Below are 15,227 nucleotides of genomic sequence, written 5' to 3'. Positions count from 1 at the left end.
GCCCCTCTGATCCTCAGAGTCCCCCGGCCCCCCTGGTGTCCGCGGTGCCCCCTGCCCGCGCCGGGGCCGGAGCTCGGACTTGCCCGCGGGACGATGGGCCCTTCGTCCCGAGCCGAACCCGCTGGGGGCCGCGACCCGGGACGGGCTGGGGGCCGTCACCTCCGAGGCCCCTGCGCGCGCCCAGCGCCCGGCGGGTCAGGGCTGGGGATTAGGGCGCTAATCGCGGCTGCGCCCCCAGCAAGTGTCCCGGGCAGCCCGGCCCGGCTGTTTGTAATTGTTTAAATTTTAAAAAGAGTGGGAGGAAGGAAAGAGCCCCCGTCTAGGAGTGCCGTAAATCCCGTTACTCAGCTCGTTTATGGGATGTGGAGCCCGCCGAGGTCTCCGCACTCCGATCTCCGCAGGCGGGTCTCGGCTTCCCGCCTCGCCCCATCAGAGACGCCGGGGTCTTGCTGGGTGCCCCGCCGCGGCCGCCGCTCGGCACCGCCAGTTAAAAGCGCAGCCCTCGCCCCTTGTCACCCGCGATCGAAACCAAGCAGGCGGGTTGAAAAAGAAGCCCTGGTTTCTTTTACTGAAGAAAAAATAAAATCGAGAACTTCGTGGCAGTGTCACCTGGGCATGCCCTGAGCCTGGCTCACCCACACTCTCTAGAAATGGAGGACTTCGAGGAGCGGGTTTAGGCAATTTTGCACCCCCCATCGCCCCCCGCCAGGCTCTCGCCCACCCCCAGGCCGGGCCGCAGCCCCCTCACCTAGCCTGGTTGCCTGGCCTTGTCTTGGAGACAGGGCTTGGGACTGTGCAGATCACACAGCCCCGAGGTTCTTTCTGCCTATGATACTCTGATGTTATGTTCCTTCCACCGAAGAATTTTTCCTTCTCGAGGTTTTGTCTTTTCCGATTTGCAAATAATAGGCATCCCAGGGATTTGGGGTGAGAGTTGGAAGATGGGGTTTGGGGGTGAGAGGGGAGAGGTTCTTTGGGAGGGGAGTGGGATCCAGGCAAGAAGAGATGCTTTGGCAGATAGCAGACGGTCCAAACCCAGGTAAAACTTCAGAAAAATTGTGCCTTATGTCAAGCAGTTTTAGAATTTAAGATGACTGGTGTGAGGCTATTCAGCAAGGCAAGCATGTGTAAAGGATTTGTGTGTGTGTGTGTGTTTGTTTTTTTTTTAATCATACACAGATTCTATTTCACTTAGGGTGGTTTTTATGTGAAATTGGGAGTTTGGTAAATTCATTAGGTTTTCCATAATGTCCTTTGGGTTCAGAGTCAATTATTTACCTTAGTATTAGATGTCCAGTTCTTAGCCACCAGCTGAGTAAGCTCCAGGAAGGATCTGTCTTCCTCTGCCAGGCAGCATGGAGCAAACTGTTTGACTCTGGCTGGAGTGGGCGAGCAAATATTTGTTGAACAGAGGCCTTTAATCTGTTGGGCCCTCCTCGGGCAGAACTTCATCCTCGGAAGGTCAGGCCCTTGGCGAGGCCCAAGAGATTTAGAAGGTTTGGGTGGGTGGAGGAAGCCTGTTTCAGAAATGAAAAAAGAAGTTTGTTTTTCCACCCCTTGGAACATAACTTAAAATGACTGTGTCCACTCATTCTGGAGGGCTTGACAAACTAATCAGAGTTTATCTCGTAACTCATCCCAGTGGTCAGATTCCAGTGGCTATAGGGTATTGTTCAATAGCTACACAATTTAACTGGAGGTGGCGGGTATACAAGGAAAATAAATAAGCACCAGTTTTTCAGTTAAAAAAAAATGGAAATATGCTAAGATCCTTGGGGTCTAATTTTAAAAATTCAATTTAAAAATAAATCCTAGAAATATTCTCATTAAAGAAGACCAAGGAGTGTGCGGTTTCCCCAGGTTTTCATTGACCTTGCTGGAAGGGCCTTCTCTGGTTTGGGAGGACAGAACCGTCCTACCGGAATCCAGGCTTCCTGAGCACTTGGCGAGCCTCCATGCTGATTAATCTAGAGAGAGTTGGGAACACCGAGGGTTGAGATGGAAACAATTGTTCTGTTGTGGTTTTTATTTTGATAAGCAAAGCCCACGGCTCCGAAATCCTCTAGGCTTATTGCTGAACCCAGTACTTCAGTTGATTTGGGTTTTAGCAGATGTTGTTTTTCACCATTTGGATGGGAAGGGTCATCTCACTCATTAAAACCTGGCCATTGTGCTTTGTTTCAAGGGCCTGTTGACCTAAAGAATGCGAGGGACCTTCACTCGCTAAAGCCAGAATCTGGGGAAGGGTAGGACAATCTCCCAATCCTTTGATATGTCCTTCAAACACGAAGGTGTCTCTTAAAAAAATACAGAAAATCCCTAGTCACTGAAACCTCAACGATCTTGTTTTGAATTTGTGGTATTATGTTTTAATTTTGGGTTATTACCTTTATTTTCTTTAACTCAGTATATTTTCCAACAACTTTCTATGGATAGTTGGGGACAGCTTGGCCAAAGTGGCAACGGTGTATTATCAAAGCACTAATTATCCTTATAGTGTGCTGCTTATTGGTAGTCTCTTAAAAGCTTCTCTGTGGAGCTTGTTTCTTTTGTATGTAAATGAATGAATTTAGATACCGTTTTGAAGAGACACAGGTATATTTCAAAAAGGGAAAAACAAAAGAAAGCAAGTATATGTATGGGAAGAATGGGTGGAAAACTAGAAGCCAAACTTGCTGGTTGCTTGGCACAGCCGGGTTTCTGGGAACTTTTACTTTTTACTTAAGTACTGAATTTTGCAGTGTTTACTTTTGGAATACTTATATGAACTTTTGTAATTAGAAAGCCACTCAGCCTGTAAAAGTTACATGAAATCATTCCAACTTTTAACAGTCTTAGAAAGCCTTGCATGTTTAATTCTAAAAGGATTTAAAATCCAAAAACTGGTACAAGTTTAATAGAATACCTTAGGAATCTTTACATGTGGAGCTTGACATATAGGATGATAGTGGAATAAAATTCTAATGTGTTTTAAGTTTTACAGTTATTTTTGTAGAGTTTGACATATGGAATGGTAGCGGAATAAATTTCAAACCTGTTTTAAGTTTTACAGTTAATTGTGCAAGTAGCCCAGAGTCCCAGATTTTAAAAGTATGATTCAATTTCAGCCATTTCTTAATGGCTTCTAATCTTTCAGAAATGTCAATAAGGTACTTAGGGTATCATGAAAATGGGTTGAGGAAGCCAGGGTAATGGTCGGAGATCCAGAATCCAGAGGGGAAAGAGAAGGCTGGAGTGAGTGTGTGTTGTGTGTGCGTGTGTGACAGCACCTAAGGTGTTGGGACAAAAACAAAAAAGAGGAGTCAGAACAGGTAATATTTATGAAAAAAGCACATAATATTTGGCACATTTTTTCTGTCTCTCCCTTTGAATCTATGCCTCAACACTGATCCAACCCAGCAACATTAGCGTTGAGGGTCTTTTTGATCTTAGATAGTTGCCTTATTAAATGATTACTTCACAGATTCAATATGCTTTATTAAGTCTTAAGAGATTTTAAGGTGTTTCGGGCTCTGGCAGGGCTAATCAGCCCATAGTGTGGTACAGGAACAACAGTTTGTGGGAACTCATTGTCCCAGAACTTCAACTGGAACTGTTGAGTTTCTTTATTTAATTATTAAGACAGAAAAGGGAAATGGCAAGCCTGTTGTTAATAATAAAATACTCAGTTCTGCCATTGTTAAAAAAAAAAAAAAAAAAGAATAAGAAGCTGTAGAGAGCGTTAAAAATCCGTGGATCAGTTAGCAACATGCTCCATTCTGGGTTGTTTATGTCTTGGCTATTTACCTCTTGTTTAAAGAAAGCACTTTGTTATATATTAATCATAACATTAGACCTAAAAGTTGTCAGTTGAAGAAATATTTACGCTGAACTGCCAACAATTTGCGGGACCAATTACATCTTAAGTATGGAATGTCAGTGAATGCCACTTAGAAGTTGTTGGGCTTTTTAAAGGAGTAACAATGTCTAACGAGACCTTTAGAATGCTGTTTGCAATCTTGTATTAGATTTTGTCAGCAGAAAGGTGATTTCAGGCCTACTGGAAACAGGTTAGGATTCTCTGTAGCAGATAAGACACGTGTGCTATATATAAGGACCTCATGTAATTTACTCTGTATTCTTTCCTTCAGTGTTTCTCTGATTGTCATTGAGTCTTCCGAATATGTAATATGTTTTCAGAGATATCTTTTCCTAATGCTACTTAATCGGCTCTTTCTTTTTTTAAAGGGTCTTTTCTGATGATGATGAAGTAATATTGGGTTAAATCATATGAAATTGCCAATATTTGACCATTTTGTCTCGCAAAATGACAACTTCATATGGTTCGACCTAATACATTTCACGGTAGAAACAACATCATAAAATATAGTCACGTACAATTAGGAAATGAAAAACAGTCCAGCACCACTGTTTTGGTAGGTGTCCTTTGGTGTTTACCCCCCTCTGTGTGCATATGTGTATAAGTGAAATTGGAATCACACTCTGCATCTCAAGTTCTGCATCCTTTTCTTTATTATTTAACATGGTATCGTGAGCATTTCCCTGCACACTAGGTATTTGAAAACATAATTTTCTACGTGCGTATACCTATTATGGTCCACCTGTGGATGCACCAGAATTTTTAACCATCCCTTAAATGGACATTCAGTCTAATTTTTCATTCCCATAAATAAAACTTGGGCGAGTACCTTGTATAAAACTTCGTGTGCATCTCTGATTATTTCATTGGAGTTGATCCAAGAAGTAGGATTACTAGCTCATAGGGTTTCCAGTTTTGTAAGGCTTATTACATACCACTTAATCACTTTTAAGAAAGGCGACACCCATTTGCACACAGACTCTCACAGTGTCCGTGTGCCCCTAAATAGGAGGCAGAGTCTGTGGAGCTCACCCTGCCCACACCAGCCACAAATGTCCCTCTCTAAAAGCTCCCGGAATTTGATAAGTGGATGACGGTACTTTGGTTATTTGGTATTTCTTTGATGACAGGTGAGGGTGAACATATTTTTCATTGGGCATTTCTTTCCTTTATTTTAACTTCAGGTTCTAGGCAAATTTAAAAAGAACAGTTCTTGTCGATTTAATAAGCATATTAATTTTGTTTCATTTCACTGTCTTGGGGAGCTTATAACTGTAAGTAACAGAATAAAAATATTTTTATAAAGAGAAGAGAAATTGGTACCTGTTAAATCACATTCATTTGTTAATCTCAGGCTCTAATGAGGAGAAGGTCCATAACTGAAATAATACTCCCTCCACGATGGCATCTGCAAGGGAGGGGGTTGGCTGGGTCTTAAATGTCTTTCTCTTCTCCAGCACGTAGGCCAGTGCCCGCGGGCCCATCCAGTGCAAAGCAAGTGTCTTGAGCAGTTTATGTTGGAGTAACTTTGGGAGGGGGATTGCTAGCTGTGGCACTTCCCTGGCCTGACTCCACTGCCCTGCCACGTCCCCCCACCAACCCCATGCCCTCTTCCTCTCAGTGTGTGGCCATTTAGTGCTCTCTTGGTCAGCCTGGGCAGGCTGCTGGTGAGGCCAAGGTCAGAGCTTCTGTCTGCTGTGACCTGTTTATCCTTGTTCACTGCCATGGCCATAGGCTACGCTGTCTGCTGTGGCCAGCTGATTAGGAAATGCACGTTGTGCCTCTCAGAGGAGAACTGGCTGGGGAGATGGGGAGATTTCTAGAGCTAGAAGGACCCTAGAGAACCTCTGGTTCAACTTTCTCATTTTACTCTTTCAGAAGAAGACTGAAGTCCAAAGAGGTCCTCTCCTTTTCTCTAGTTCAATTCCACCTGACAGATACATACTGAACAACATGGAGAAATGCAACTTCACCCCTACAATATGGGGGTGGGGGTCGGGGATAACTCCATGCTTACAGGCTAATGGGTCATTAACAACAGCTCCCTAAATTATTCAACCCTCCCCTTTGAATTTAAGTGATATAGCTCACATTTAAAGGCCTTAGAAACCTGCTACACAGTAAGAATAAGATTTCTTTAAGTGGTACCACTCAGGTGCTTTGGAAGGCACAAATAATTCAAGTTGGATGAAAATCCATTTGACAGTGATTTTGGAAAAAGAAAATTTTCTGGGAGTGGTTTAGTTCAATCAAAAGCAGAGTACCTACCATCTTTCAAACCATAGTTCTTTTAGATTTCTATCTTTCTGTTAATGAAGTGACCATTGCTCCAATCAACTGCTGAAAATTCTTCCCTTGAAAATTACTCTCCTTATTCCTTTTATGTGCGTCTCCACTGCTCCTGCCCTCCTCCGACTGCTTGTCCTCCCTCATTTCCTTGCTCAAGTCACCTTAGTCCTGTGTGCTTCTGCCAGTGCACGTTGAAGCTGCCTCAGCCTTGCCCAGACCCTTCTGTGGTTTCCCACTGTCTACTCAGAGAAAATCCAAGTTCTATTGATGTTTCAGGTTAAGAGGGGGCTATTTCTATATACTTTTTTTTTCTTTTAGAATTTAGTTTTTTTTTCCTTCTAAATTTTCATCCCTCCACCATTTATCATGTATGTAGTAGATTCACTTTTCAGTTTGACACAAGTTTTGTGGCAGCTCCATGCTACTGATGGAGAGTCAGAGAGCCAGCCCGATCACAGAGTTCTGCAGGTCACAGAACAATTGCATGGAATATTTGGGAACAGATCGTATCGCTGGGCATTTAAAAAAAAATACTAGTGCTGCAGTCAAGACATCGTAGTCAAGGAGGCATCTACCTTTGTGTGTGTGCGTGCACGGGCGTGTGCGTGCACAGGTGTGCGCGCGTTAGCGGAGTTATCTAGACAAGCCCTCCTAATCCCAGAGCATAAGGAGGTTTTTTCTTTTTAAATATACAGTTTCTTTTTTTTAAAAAATGTTGATGCTACCATGGTTTCCATCTTCCCTTATTTATATTTATGCATAATTTAGTAAATTAGGAAATTTTTGTTGCTGTTAAGGAAGGAAATATAGATGGATAGGCTTAGCATGGGCTTTGGCACTAGACAAATCACTTCTGCCACTGGACTCAGCCTCAGCTTCCTCATCTGTAAAATTGGGACAGTTGTAACTGTATCAGGAATTTTGCTGGGAGTATAAAATGGAATAGAGTGTGCCAAGTGACTGGTATGGTATCCGGCTCATTCCAGGTGGCAGCGGAGGCTGTGTGTGTGTTCTTGCAGGGCAGGCTCTTCCTTGTGGCTTATGTGGATAGAGTTTATTGGGAGATATTCTTGGAGAACAGAGACTTGTGCGTCTACTGGAGAGGTATTTTGAGCACTTTGCAACCTGGTCAGAAGCATCCTTCAAGGGGAAAAAAAAAGGTAACAGGAGAATACAAACCTAGTCATATCATGAATCAGTCAAATGAACAAAACCCCTGACCCAGAAAAGTATGGCTTTTCAGCTTTGTTTTTCCTGCACCCTCCCTAAGCCACCTAATTAGAGACTGCATGCTAATAAGTATTTCTTTTTTGGTTTCATCCCCTGAAAGAGTAATTTAAACCACTAGAGGTGAATAAGAAGAGAATGTGGACCAAACCCCATCATCCTACCTGGCTCAGCATGACCCGTGTTTTCCTTTGCTGCTTTGTCAATTACAGCATAAGTTTTTAAGCTTGTAATATACATCTTCATAACAGAAGATTGGGGAAAACCCCAAACCTTATGTTGACCTTAATTTTTTTTTCTGTGAAAGTTGTATGCTCTGTACAAAATCTTTCTTTTAGGAAAGTATGATTTTTATACATCCAGTGTTTCTTCTTGCCGTGTCCTGTCTTAAAATTTTGTCTTCATCAAAAGGCTTGTGTCACTCTACTGAACCCTAGTTGTCTAAGATCAAGATACAGAGAACCTGGCTGGAGGCCGGGTGAGAATTCTCTGAATCAGTTGTTGGTGTAGCCCTGCTTTCTCTCTAGTTAAACAGCAGTGCCACACACACAGAAAGAAAATTACAGGATACCAGGGGTGGATGGGGGTGGGGCGTGGGCAGGGGGGTTAATACTTAGTGGGGACAAAGTTTCTGTTTGGGGTGATGAAAAGGGTTTGGTAATGGATGGTGATGATGGTAGCATGGCATTGTGAATGCAGGGAGCACCGCTGAGTTGTATATTTGAAAGCGGCTAAGATGGGGGAATGCTATGTTGTGTATATGTTACCACAATAAAAATTTAAAACAAAAAACAAAAAAAACAAATAGTGCCACAAAGACTAATAGCAATCACCATCCTAGCATCCCAGCAGCTCCCACAAGCCACTTATTTCATGTGGATTGTTGTACACAGTCCTTGGAATGAGTAGGAGAGCCATCCACTTTACAGATGAGAAAACTGAGACTCAGACATAACTTGGTAAAGGCCACCTCCCTAGTAGAAGTGGGTCTTTCTGATTTCAAAGCCCATTTTGTTTTTACTGCCTCTGTTGCCTCTCTCTGTGCCTGTGCAGAGCGTCCTGCAGAGAGGAGAAAAAACAGTTTTGCTTCTGCCACCCTGGGAAATAGATCCATCAGGGGACCCTGTCCCTGTTGGTGGGCTTCAGTTTTTCTTGTGGCGGTGGAGTTTTTAAACTGCTTTGTTCATTTTGACTTTGAAATGGTGAACTTACTCTAGGAATATGTGGGTCAGAGAGTAGTAGGAAAATTTGAAGAGAAAAATAGTGAAATCAAAAGGGGGAGAAAAAAGCTGCCTCCTGACTTTCTCAAACTAAAGAGAGAGAGAATCAAAGTGGTGGCTTCGAAGATGCACTTTATTTTGAGGGACCTGGCGTTTCCCCTGCAGCTTCAGCAAGGCTGGGTTTGTGTGTCCGTCTGCAACACAGGTGTTTGTTGTCCCCTGGGTGTCAAGCCCCTGGTAGGTCCTGGGTAGAGTGGGGGAAGGAGCAGAAGAGGCTGCTTTCCCTTAAAGAGACATATTTCTTTTCCATCCTGTGCTCTCAGCTCGGGACTGGGAAAGTCGCTTCAGTTAGTAGCTATGAATTAAGTAACTTTTTGATATGATGAAGTGGCTGCATTTGCTGTTGAGACCAGGGCAAGGAACTAGTTAGACCAAGGAATTTCTCAGCTTGATAGGCTCTTTGAACTTGAAAAAAGGTCCCAGGTCATCGAGTCCAACATCCTAAGAGAGCACAGTGGTTTTCAAATGGTGTATCCCATTCGTGGATCATGAAATTAATTTAATGGGTGATAACCTGCATTAAAAAAAAAAAAAAAGAAACAGAATATATTTTATGACAGTACATTTCAGTACAGAAAGGATAAATATTTTCCCTTTACATTTTCAACTGATGTGTGTGCACGTACCTACAGAGTGTTGCTGTAAAACTGAAAAAAAGTTTAAAAGTCACCTTACCTGCCTAGGAACCTCCCAAACAGGGAGGCCCCCACTTTCAGAATCTGTTCTGTTGAAGTGTCTGCTCTTATGTTGACCTTAAATGCACGAATGCAAAAGAAGATATTGCCCTTTAGGTACCGAAAGCGGGCACATTCGCTGTGCCCTTGAAGCTGTGCCCTTGCCCAGCCGATACTAGAAGTTTCTTCCTTACCTGAGATTGTATCCAGGTATGCACACCACCTTGGCTAGTTTTTTGGGTGTTCTGCTGTGAGTGTCTGGTACGAGGAAACAATAAAAATTCAAAGTGGTGAAGGGAAAAATTTGCTAGATGAGCTGGTATTAAAATCTCACTCACGGGCTGGTTTTCCCGTGCAGCCTGGAGGAGGACTGCCTGTGAAGCCATCTTCCGGAAGTCCCTGATCCTGAGAGCCTGGCTGAAGGCCCCTTGTGTGCCATCCCGCCTCATCCCTGTCACCGCGCCGTGGCCCATCACTGACACGCTCACTAGTTAGGTTTTAATTGCCTGTTTTCCAGCTGTCTCCTCAATTATACAGTAGGCTCCTCCAGGCAAGGAATTTGTCTTACTCACTATTAAACCTCAGTGCCTGGCACACTATAGACGCCCAGGAAATAGTATTTACTGTTCCAAGTGGCATGGGTGGAGGTTGAAGTGTCCATTTGCAAAAGATAATGTGGGTGACAGAAAGCCAGCGTGAAGTTGGAAATCGAGAGTAACATACCAGAGGACACAGGAGGAATTAGGAGGTGGCCCGGGCTGCTTGGTGAAAATGAATTACTAATGTGAAATCTTTCCCCAAGGCAAGTCACCCTTCAAAGACGAACTAGAGCCATCATAGCATACGGATCCATACTCTTCAGTCTGCACAGTGATTTGCTTTTTGGGCCCTCACAGCAGCCCTGTGAGACGGGAAGACAGCGGCAGCTCCATTCTGCAGATTGGGAAACTTTGGTTCGGCGAGTTCAGTGACTTGTCCCAGAGCCGAAAGTCAAACCTGGGTATCTACATCAGGCCGCGGTGAGAACCCAGGACCATAACTGATGCCACACTGTTCTAATTGCACACCACCCTTCCCAGGTTGTGAATCTGATGTTAACTTACATCTGTGTCAAATTTGGGGATGAATTTGCTCTTTACAGCAACCTTTGAGGTGGTTAAAATGGGAATTATGATTGGGTTTTTTTTTTAGTTTATCTTTTTTTTTAAATAGAGAAAGTGTATAGGATTACAAAATTACCATGCATAAAAGACAGCGTTCCCAGATACCCTCTCTCATGCAGTTTTCCCTGTTACTAAAATTTTACATGAGTGTAGTATCCTTGTCATGTTTGACGAAAGGATATTATTGTAGTTGTACTATTAGTTAACTACAAAGTTAACATTATGATTCATTGCTTGTGTTGTACAGTCCTGTGTTTTTTTTAATTTTTTTAAAAAATTTTTATTCCAGTAACATATATACAACCTAAAATTTCCCCCTTTTAAACGTATTCAAATCATATAATTCAGTGGTGTTAATTTACGTTCATAATGTGCTGCCATCACCACCATCCATTACCAAAACGTCTCCTTCTCCCCAACAGACGCTCTGTACCATTTAGGCAGTAACTCCGCATTCCTTATTCCCGCCCCAGTCCTGGTAGCCTGTATTCCGGTTTCTGACTCCATGACTGCTTGTTCTAATGATTATATATCATCAAGATTGTGCAGGATTTGACCTTTAGTTTCTGGCACGTTTCATGGGTGTGCTCTGGTGAGAGAATTACATGCTGTTGACTTAGAATGCGGGTATCTCAGGATGGGAAAGGAACTTGAACACGGCCAGCCATCCTTTTAATCCAGCAACTCATTGGCGCCTGAGGCTCCCCCCGCGTGTCATCGTTCCCTCCTGGGGTCTGTGAACCAAGTGAAGACGGCCGTTGAAAGCAGACTCTTGCTTTGGAGAAGGTAAAAGAGGTCAAACGCCCCAAGAGCAACTGAGAGTGACATTTTGAAGAGGAGCTGCAGCCTAGAGAGGAACGTCCTGGGAGAAAGCCATTTTGAAACCAGAACTTTGGAGCAGACACCAGCCACATGCCTTCCCAGCTAACAGAGGTTTTCCGGACCCACTGGCCATCCTCCAGTGAAGGTGCCCGATTGATGGACACTCGATGGCCTTAAGACTGTAACTGTGTAACCAAATAAACCCCCTTTATAAAAGCCAACCCGTTTCTGGTGTTTTGCATCCCGGCAGCATTGGCGAACAAGGACAACAGTGCTGCCTCTCCTGGGCCTGTTCCGTCGTAACTAGGCAAGTATGCTCATGAAAGCAGGCTGAACATGGGAAGGATTAGGAACGTGTGTGAATGTCCAGAGATTTGAATCGGGGCAGGTGGTTAAAGTTTCATGGGGAGCAGAAAGGAAGTGGAAGCCCAGCTCTGGGTTGGGGGTGAGAAGGTGACCGTCTGGCCCGGAAGGAGGGAACCTCCTATAACCCTGAGGTGGAGGCCGGGGGACAGCCATCTGGGGGGTCCGCTAGGGCCTGCGGCTCACCCCGCACCCCGCTCCTGCCCCGTTCTCTGCACTGCCTGCTGAAGGAAGCACATGCACTTCACACTCTTGTCCCCTACCAGCTGCCAACCTCTGAGATGAAGGCAAGTTGGGAGCTCCCAGCAGTCAGAACACTCCGGGTCTCGGACCTCTAAGGGCATGTGCTGGTTTTTACAGGTTTGAACCTTTTCTGAGAGATGTTTGTGGTTCCCCCATGGGCTTGCTAAATATAATTTCCATGCACACTTAGCCATATTGGACCAGCTCCACTATCCCTCATAGGAGAAAGGACACCCCCCCACCCCGTTTTGTGAGGACCATTTCTTCTTCAGCAGTAACCATGGAGGCAGCATCCTCCGGCCGCCTGGTGGACACTGGCCTGTGCCTCAGCAGCTTGGATGGCCAGTGCAAGTGCCGCGTAATGTGCTTTTCTTTTAAAGAGCCTGGAGTAGTAGAGAGAACCTGAGTGTCCTGACACCTACACTCTAACTGTGGTGAGGCCTGAGCCAGTGAGCCAGGGACCCTGGGCAGGGCCACCAGAATCCTGTTGCAAGGCCATTTCTTTATTCCGGGGATAATCATACTCAAAGTGTATTTTAAATGTCAAGTCCCTGTCCCCTAACGAGCTCCTAGTCATTCTTCAAAACCCAGCTCAAGTGTCACTTTCTCTCATGTGTGCATTCATTTAACAATTATTTATTGGGAATATACTAAGTGCTAGATGCAGGGGATCTAATACTGAACAAAACAAAGACCCAGCCCCCGAGGACTTGTTTTATATTCCTGGAGCACCATGTACCCAACCTTGTTGTAGGACTCAGTCACATGGAGCTTGTAATAGGACTTCTTTCCTCTGCCAACCCAACCCAGTGACCTGCTCAGTTGAATAAAATAACAAGTGCTTGCTTCTCCGGAGCGTCCATCTCTGTCGAGGTGAATGACACAAGCCATATGAATCCCAAACAGACATCTAGCGGGAGTATGTCAGGAATGGCAGGGTTGCTACAGAGATTTGTCTGTTAGCACATAACTGCCAGCGCCTGTCTACCTTCCACCACATCTAGGTGCATAATGGAAAGTTACAGACTTCCAAAGTCTGAGACTGAGCACGCTGGCCACTGAGACGTTTGGGCTGCCATCTGGCATGAGGAGAGTGAGAACCCGTATGGTCAGCAGAACTGTGCAGTGTCCAAGTCCGAAATCTCATTGTCAGGAAGCACGTACGTTTTTGTTTCACCTGCACACAGGCCCAGGCGTTTCCTGGCCATTGTTCACGGTGGCTGCTGCAGCTCTATTTCCGTCCCCCAGTGGAGAGTGGCTGGAGCTGGCTGAGCTCTCTTACTGGAGCTGGCTGTGTGTGCTTCTTGCCCAAGCCAGAGTCCCAATCTCTGGGAAGGCAGGGCAAGATTCTGTCCAACCAAAGTCTGTTTCACAACCAGTTGATATGGGAAAGACATAGGAAGTGAGAGTCTCTTGGGTAAAAGTCAACATGTGTCTTCACACATGGTTCTCTTAAGTAGGTGTCTTTCCATTTTTGTTCTTTGTCAGTGCCACGGCCTTTGGGTATTTCACTTTGGGGGAAGTGGCCACTGTTGAATTAATGCACTGTGGCAGGGTTGGAGTGTGGATGCTCTTGGCTCAAAGATTCCAAACTGTTCTCCAAGATCCACTGGGAAGAGATGTGATTCTTCACAGTTTCATGTGGAAAGGAGAACCTTCCGATTGCACATATAGCAGATCAGGTATATGCAACTCTTCAGTGCATTGCTTGTCATCTCATTATGCGCCTAAAGACTTAAAATCTCTTTCTGATGCTGGTTAAGCCCCAGTGCGGCTGATTTCCCTTGCGGTTGGCCCCTCTGAAGCCTATCAGGGTACATGTTGATCAGAAACCTCGCCCTGCCCTTTTATAGCAAAAGGGATAGCCACGAGATGAAAGCCGGAAAGTAGGATGAGATTGAGCTGGCCGTTGGTAGTTCTCTTTTTAGAAACATGAAGTAGTAATTGTGTCTTCAGGGTCTGTATTTATTTTGTCCTCACCCCTTATGCCTGTTGTTTATAGGGGATGGTGGATACTGTTCGTCATTTCATTGCTTAAACACTACTCCGGTCTTTTCTGGAAGAGGCATTCATCAGCGGTGAGATCCTCTGGATACCACTACACCCTGTGGAGCCAGTGCTGTGTCTGCCCTGTCTATACAGATAAAACCGGGCATCTTGTCGGGCAGGGCAGTCGCACGTCTCCATCATCTGTGCCACCTCTGCGGGTGCCGTGCCCTGAGGTCTAGGTTGCTGTGGGTAAAGGGAGGAGGAGGATCCGCCTCAGTGTCGGGCGGACCTGCCACACAGGAATGGCAGCCCTAACACAGAGCTCTCTGCTTTCCCCTCAGTGTCAGGCCCCGCCTCTAGGATGTCTCCATGCGCTGAGCTGTGAGGGACTCAGTGCACCATGTACAGCGTGGAAGATCTCCTGATTTCTCATGGATACAAAGTGTCAAGAACCCTCCCGGCAGCCCGCGAGGATAACTACGAGGAGCACCAGCGTGCAGTGGCAAGGACTAGAGCCAGCCAGGGGGTGTTGAATGGGTTTGAAAACGACCCGGCTGCTTTGGCACAGGTCAAGAAATCCCTTGGGCAGGGATACGTGGGCGCATCCCAGAGCCACCGAGGGACCCCTAGAGGCCACCGAGAGCCCCTGAGTTCTTCTGCTTCTAGAACATCGGACACAGGGTGAGTTTCAGGGTTAACCCAGCGTTTCCTTTTGATTTGGGTGCTTGGCCATGGCTTATGTACGAAAGACGCCTTCAAGTCTTTGTATTTGGCTGGGGCCAGGGGAGGAGAGGGGGGATAGGGACAAGAAGCTTCTCTTCATTGGGGTCCTTGGGATGTTCCAACAACACTTAGCACTGGCTCTGGCCCATAGTAGGCCTTCGACAAATGGTGGCTGAGTAAACGGGTTCTATCACGCTCGACACTTGATTTTCACATTCTGCTCCTCTGTTCCCTTGTGCTCAGGTAGGTGCCCTTTTAAAACGCTGTAAGAGCTTGTCCATGTCATGCACACATTCACTGTATTTAGGTTTTTGTTTAATATATGTCAATATTTTATAGGTTTTGGGGAGTTAAAAGGGGGTATGTATTCCCCTCCATTTGTGAGGAAGCAAATCTTTCTTCTTGTGTATTGACATTCCATTGGCTTCTGACCCATCTTTCTCTTGTGCACACACTGGCCCCAGTGTGTGGATCCCAACTGGGTACAGCTGCATCTGTGGCTGTCTCCTTACCAAGGAAAAGAGAGAGAAGAGAGAGAGCAGTTTAAAAAAAAAGGAAATTTAGCAGGCAGCTGGCCACCAAGGCAGCCTGGGAG

At 45.3% G+C, this 15,227-nt stretch overlaps 1 protein-coding gene across 3 annotated transcripts in view; it reads left to right on the top strand.

The window, feature by feature from the left end:
• Positions 1-15,227, top strand: part of JCAD (junctional cadherin 5 associated) — an 81,763-nt gene that overhangs the window by 38,176 nt on the left and 28,360 nt on the right. For all 3 annotated transcript variants that reach the window (XM_037837960.1, XM_037837961.1, XM_037837959.1), the window contains one exon: positions 14,251-14,590. In XM_037837960.1, coding sequence (XP_037693888.1) covers positions 14,310-14,590 — 281 coding nt within the window. In that variant the 5' untranslated portion in view covers positions 14,251-14,309. The remainder of the gene's footprint in view (positions 1-14,250; positions 14,591-15,227) is intronic.

Source organism: Choloepus didactylus, chromosome 5 (genome assembly GCF_015220235.1).
Source record: "Choloepus didactylus isolate mChoDid1 chromosome 5, mChoDid1.pri, whole genome shotgun sequence".
Lineage (NCBI taxonomy): Eukaryota > Metazoa > Chordata > Mammalia > Pilosa > Megalonychidae > Choloepus > Choloepus didactylus.
The sequence above is the reverse complement of the archived record's forward strand: the minus strand, read 5'-3'. Positions and strand labels throughout refer to the sequence as shown.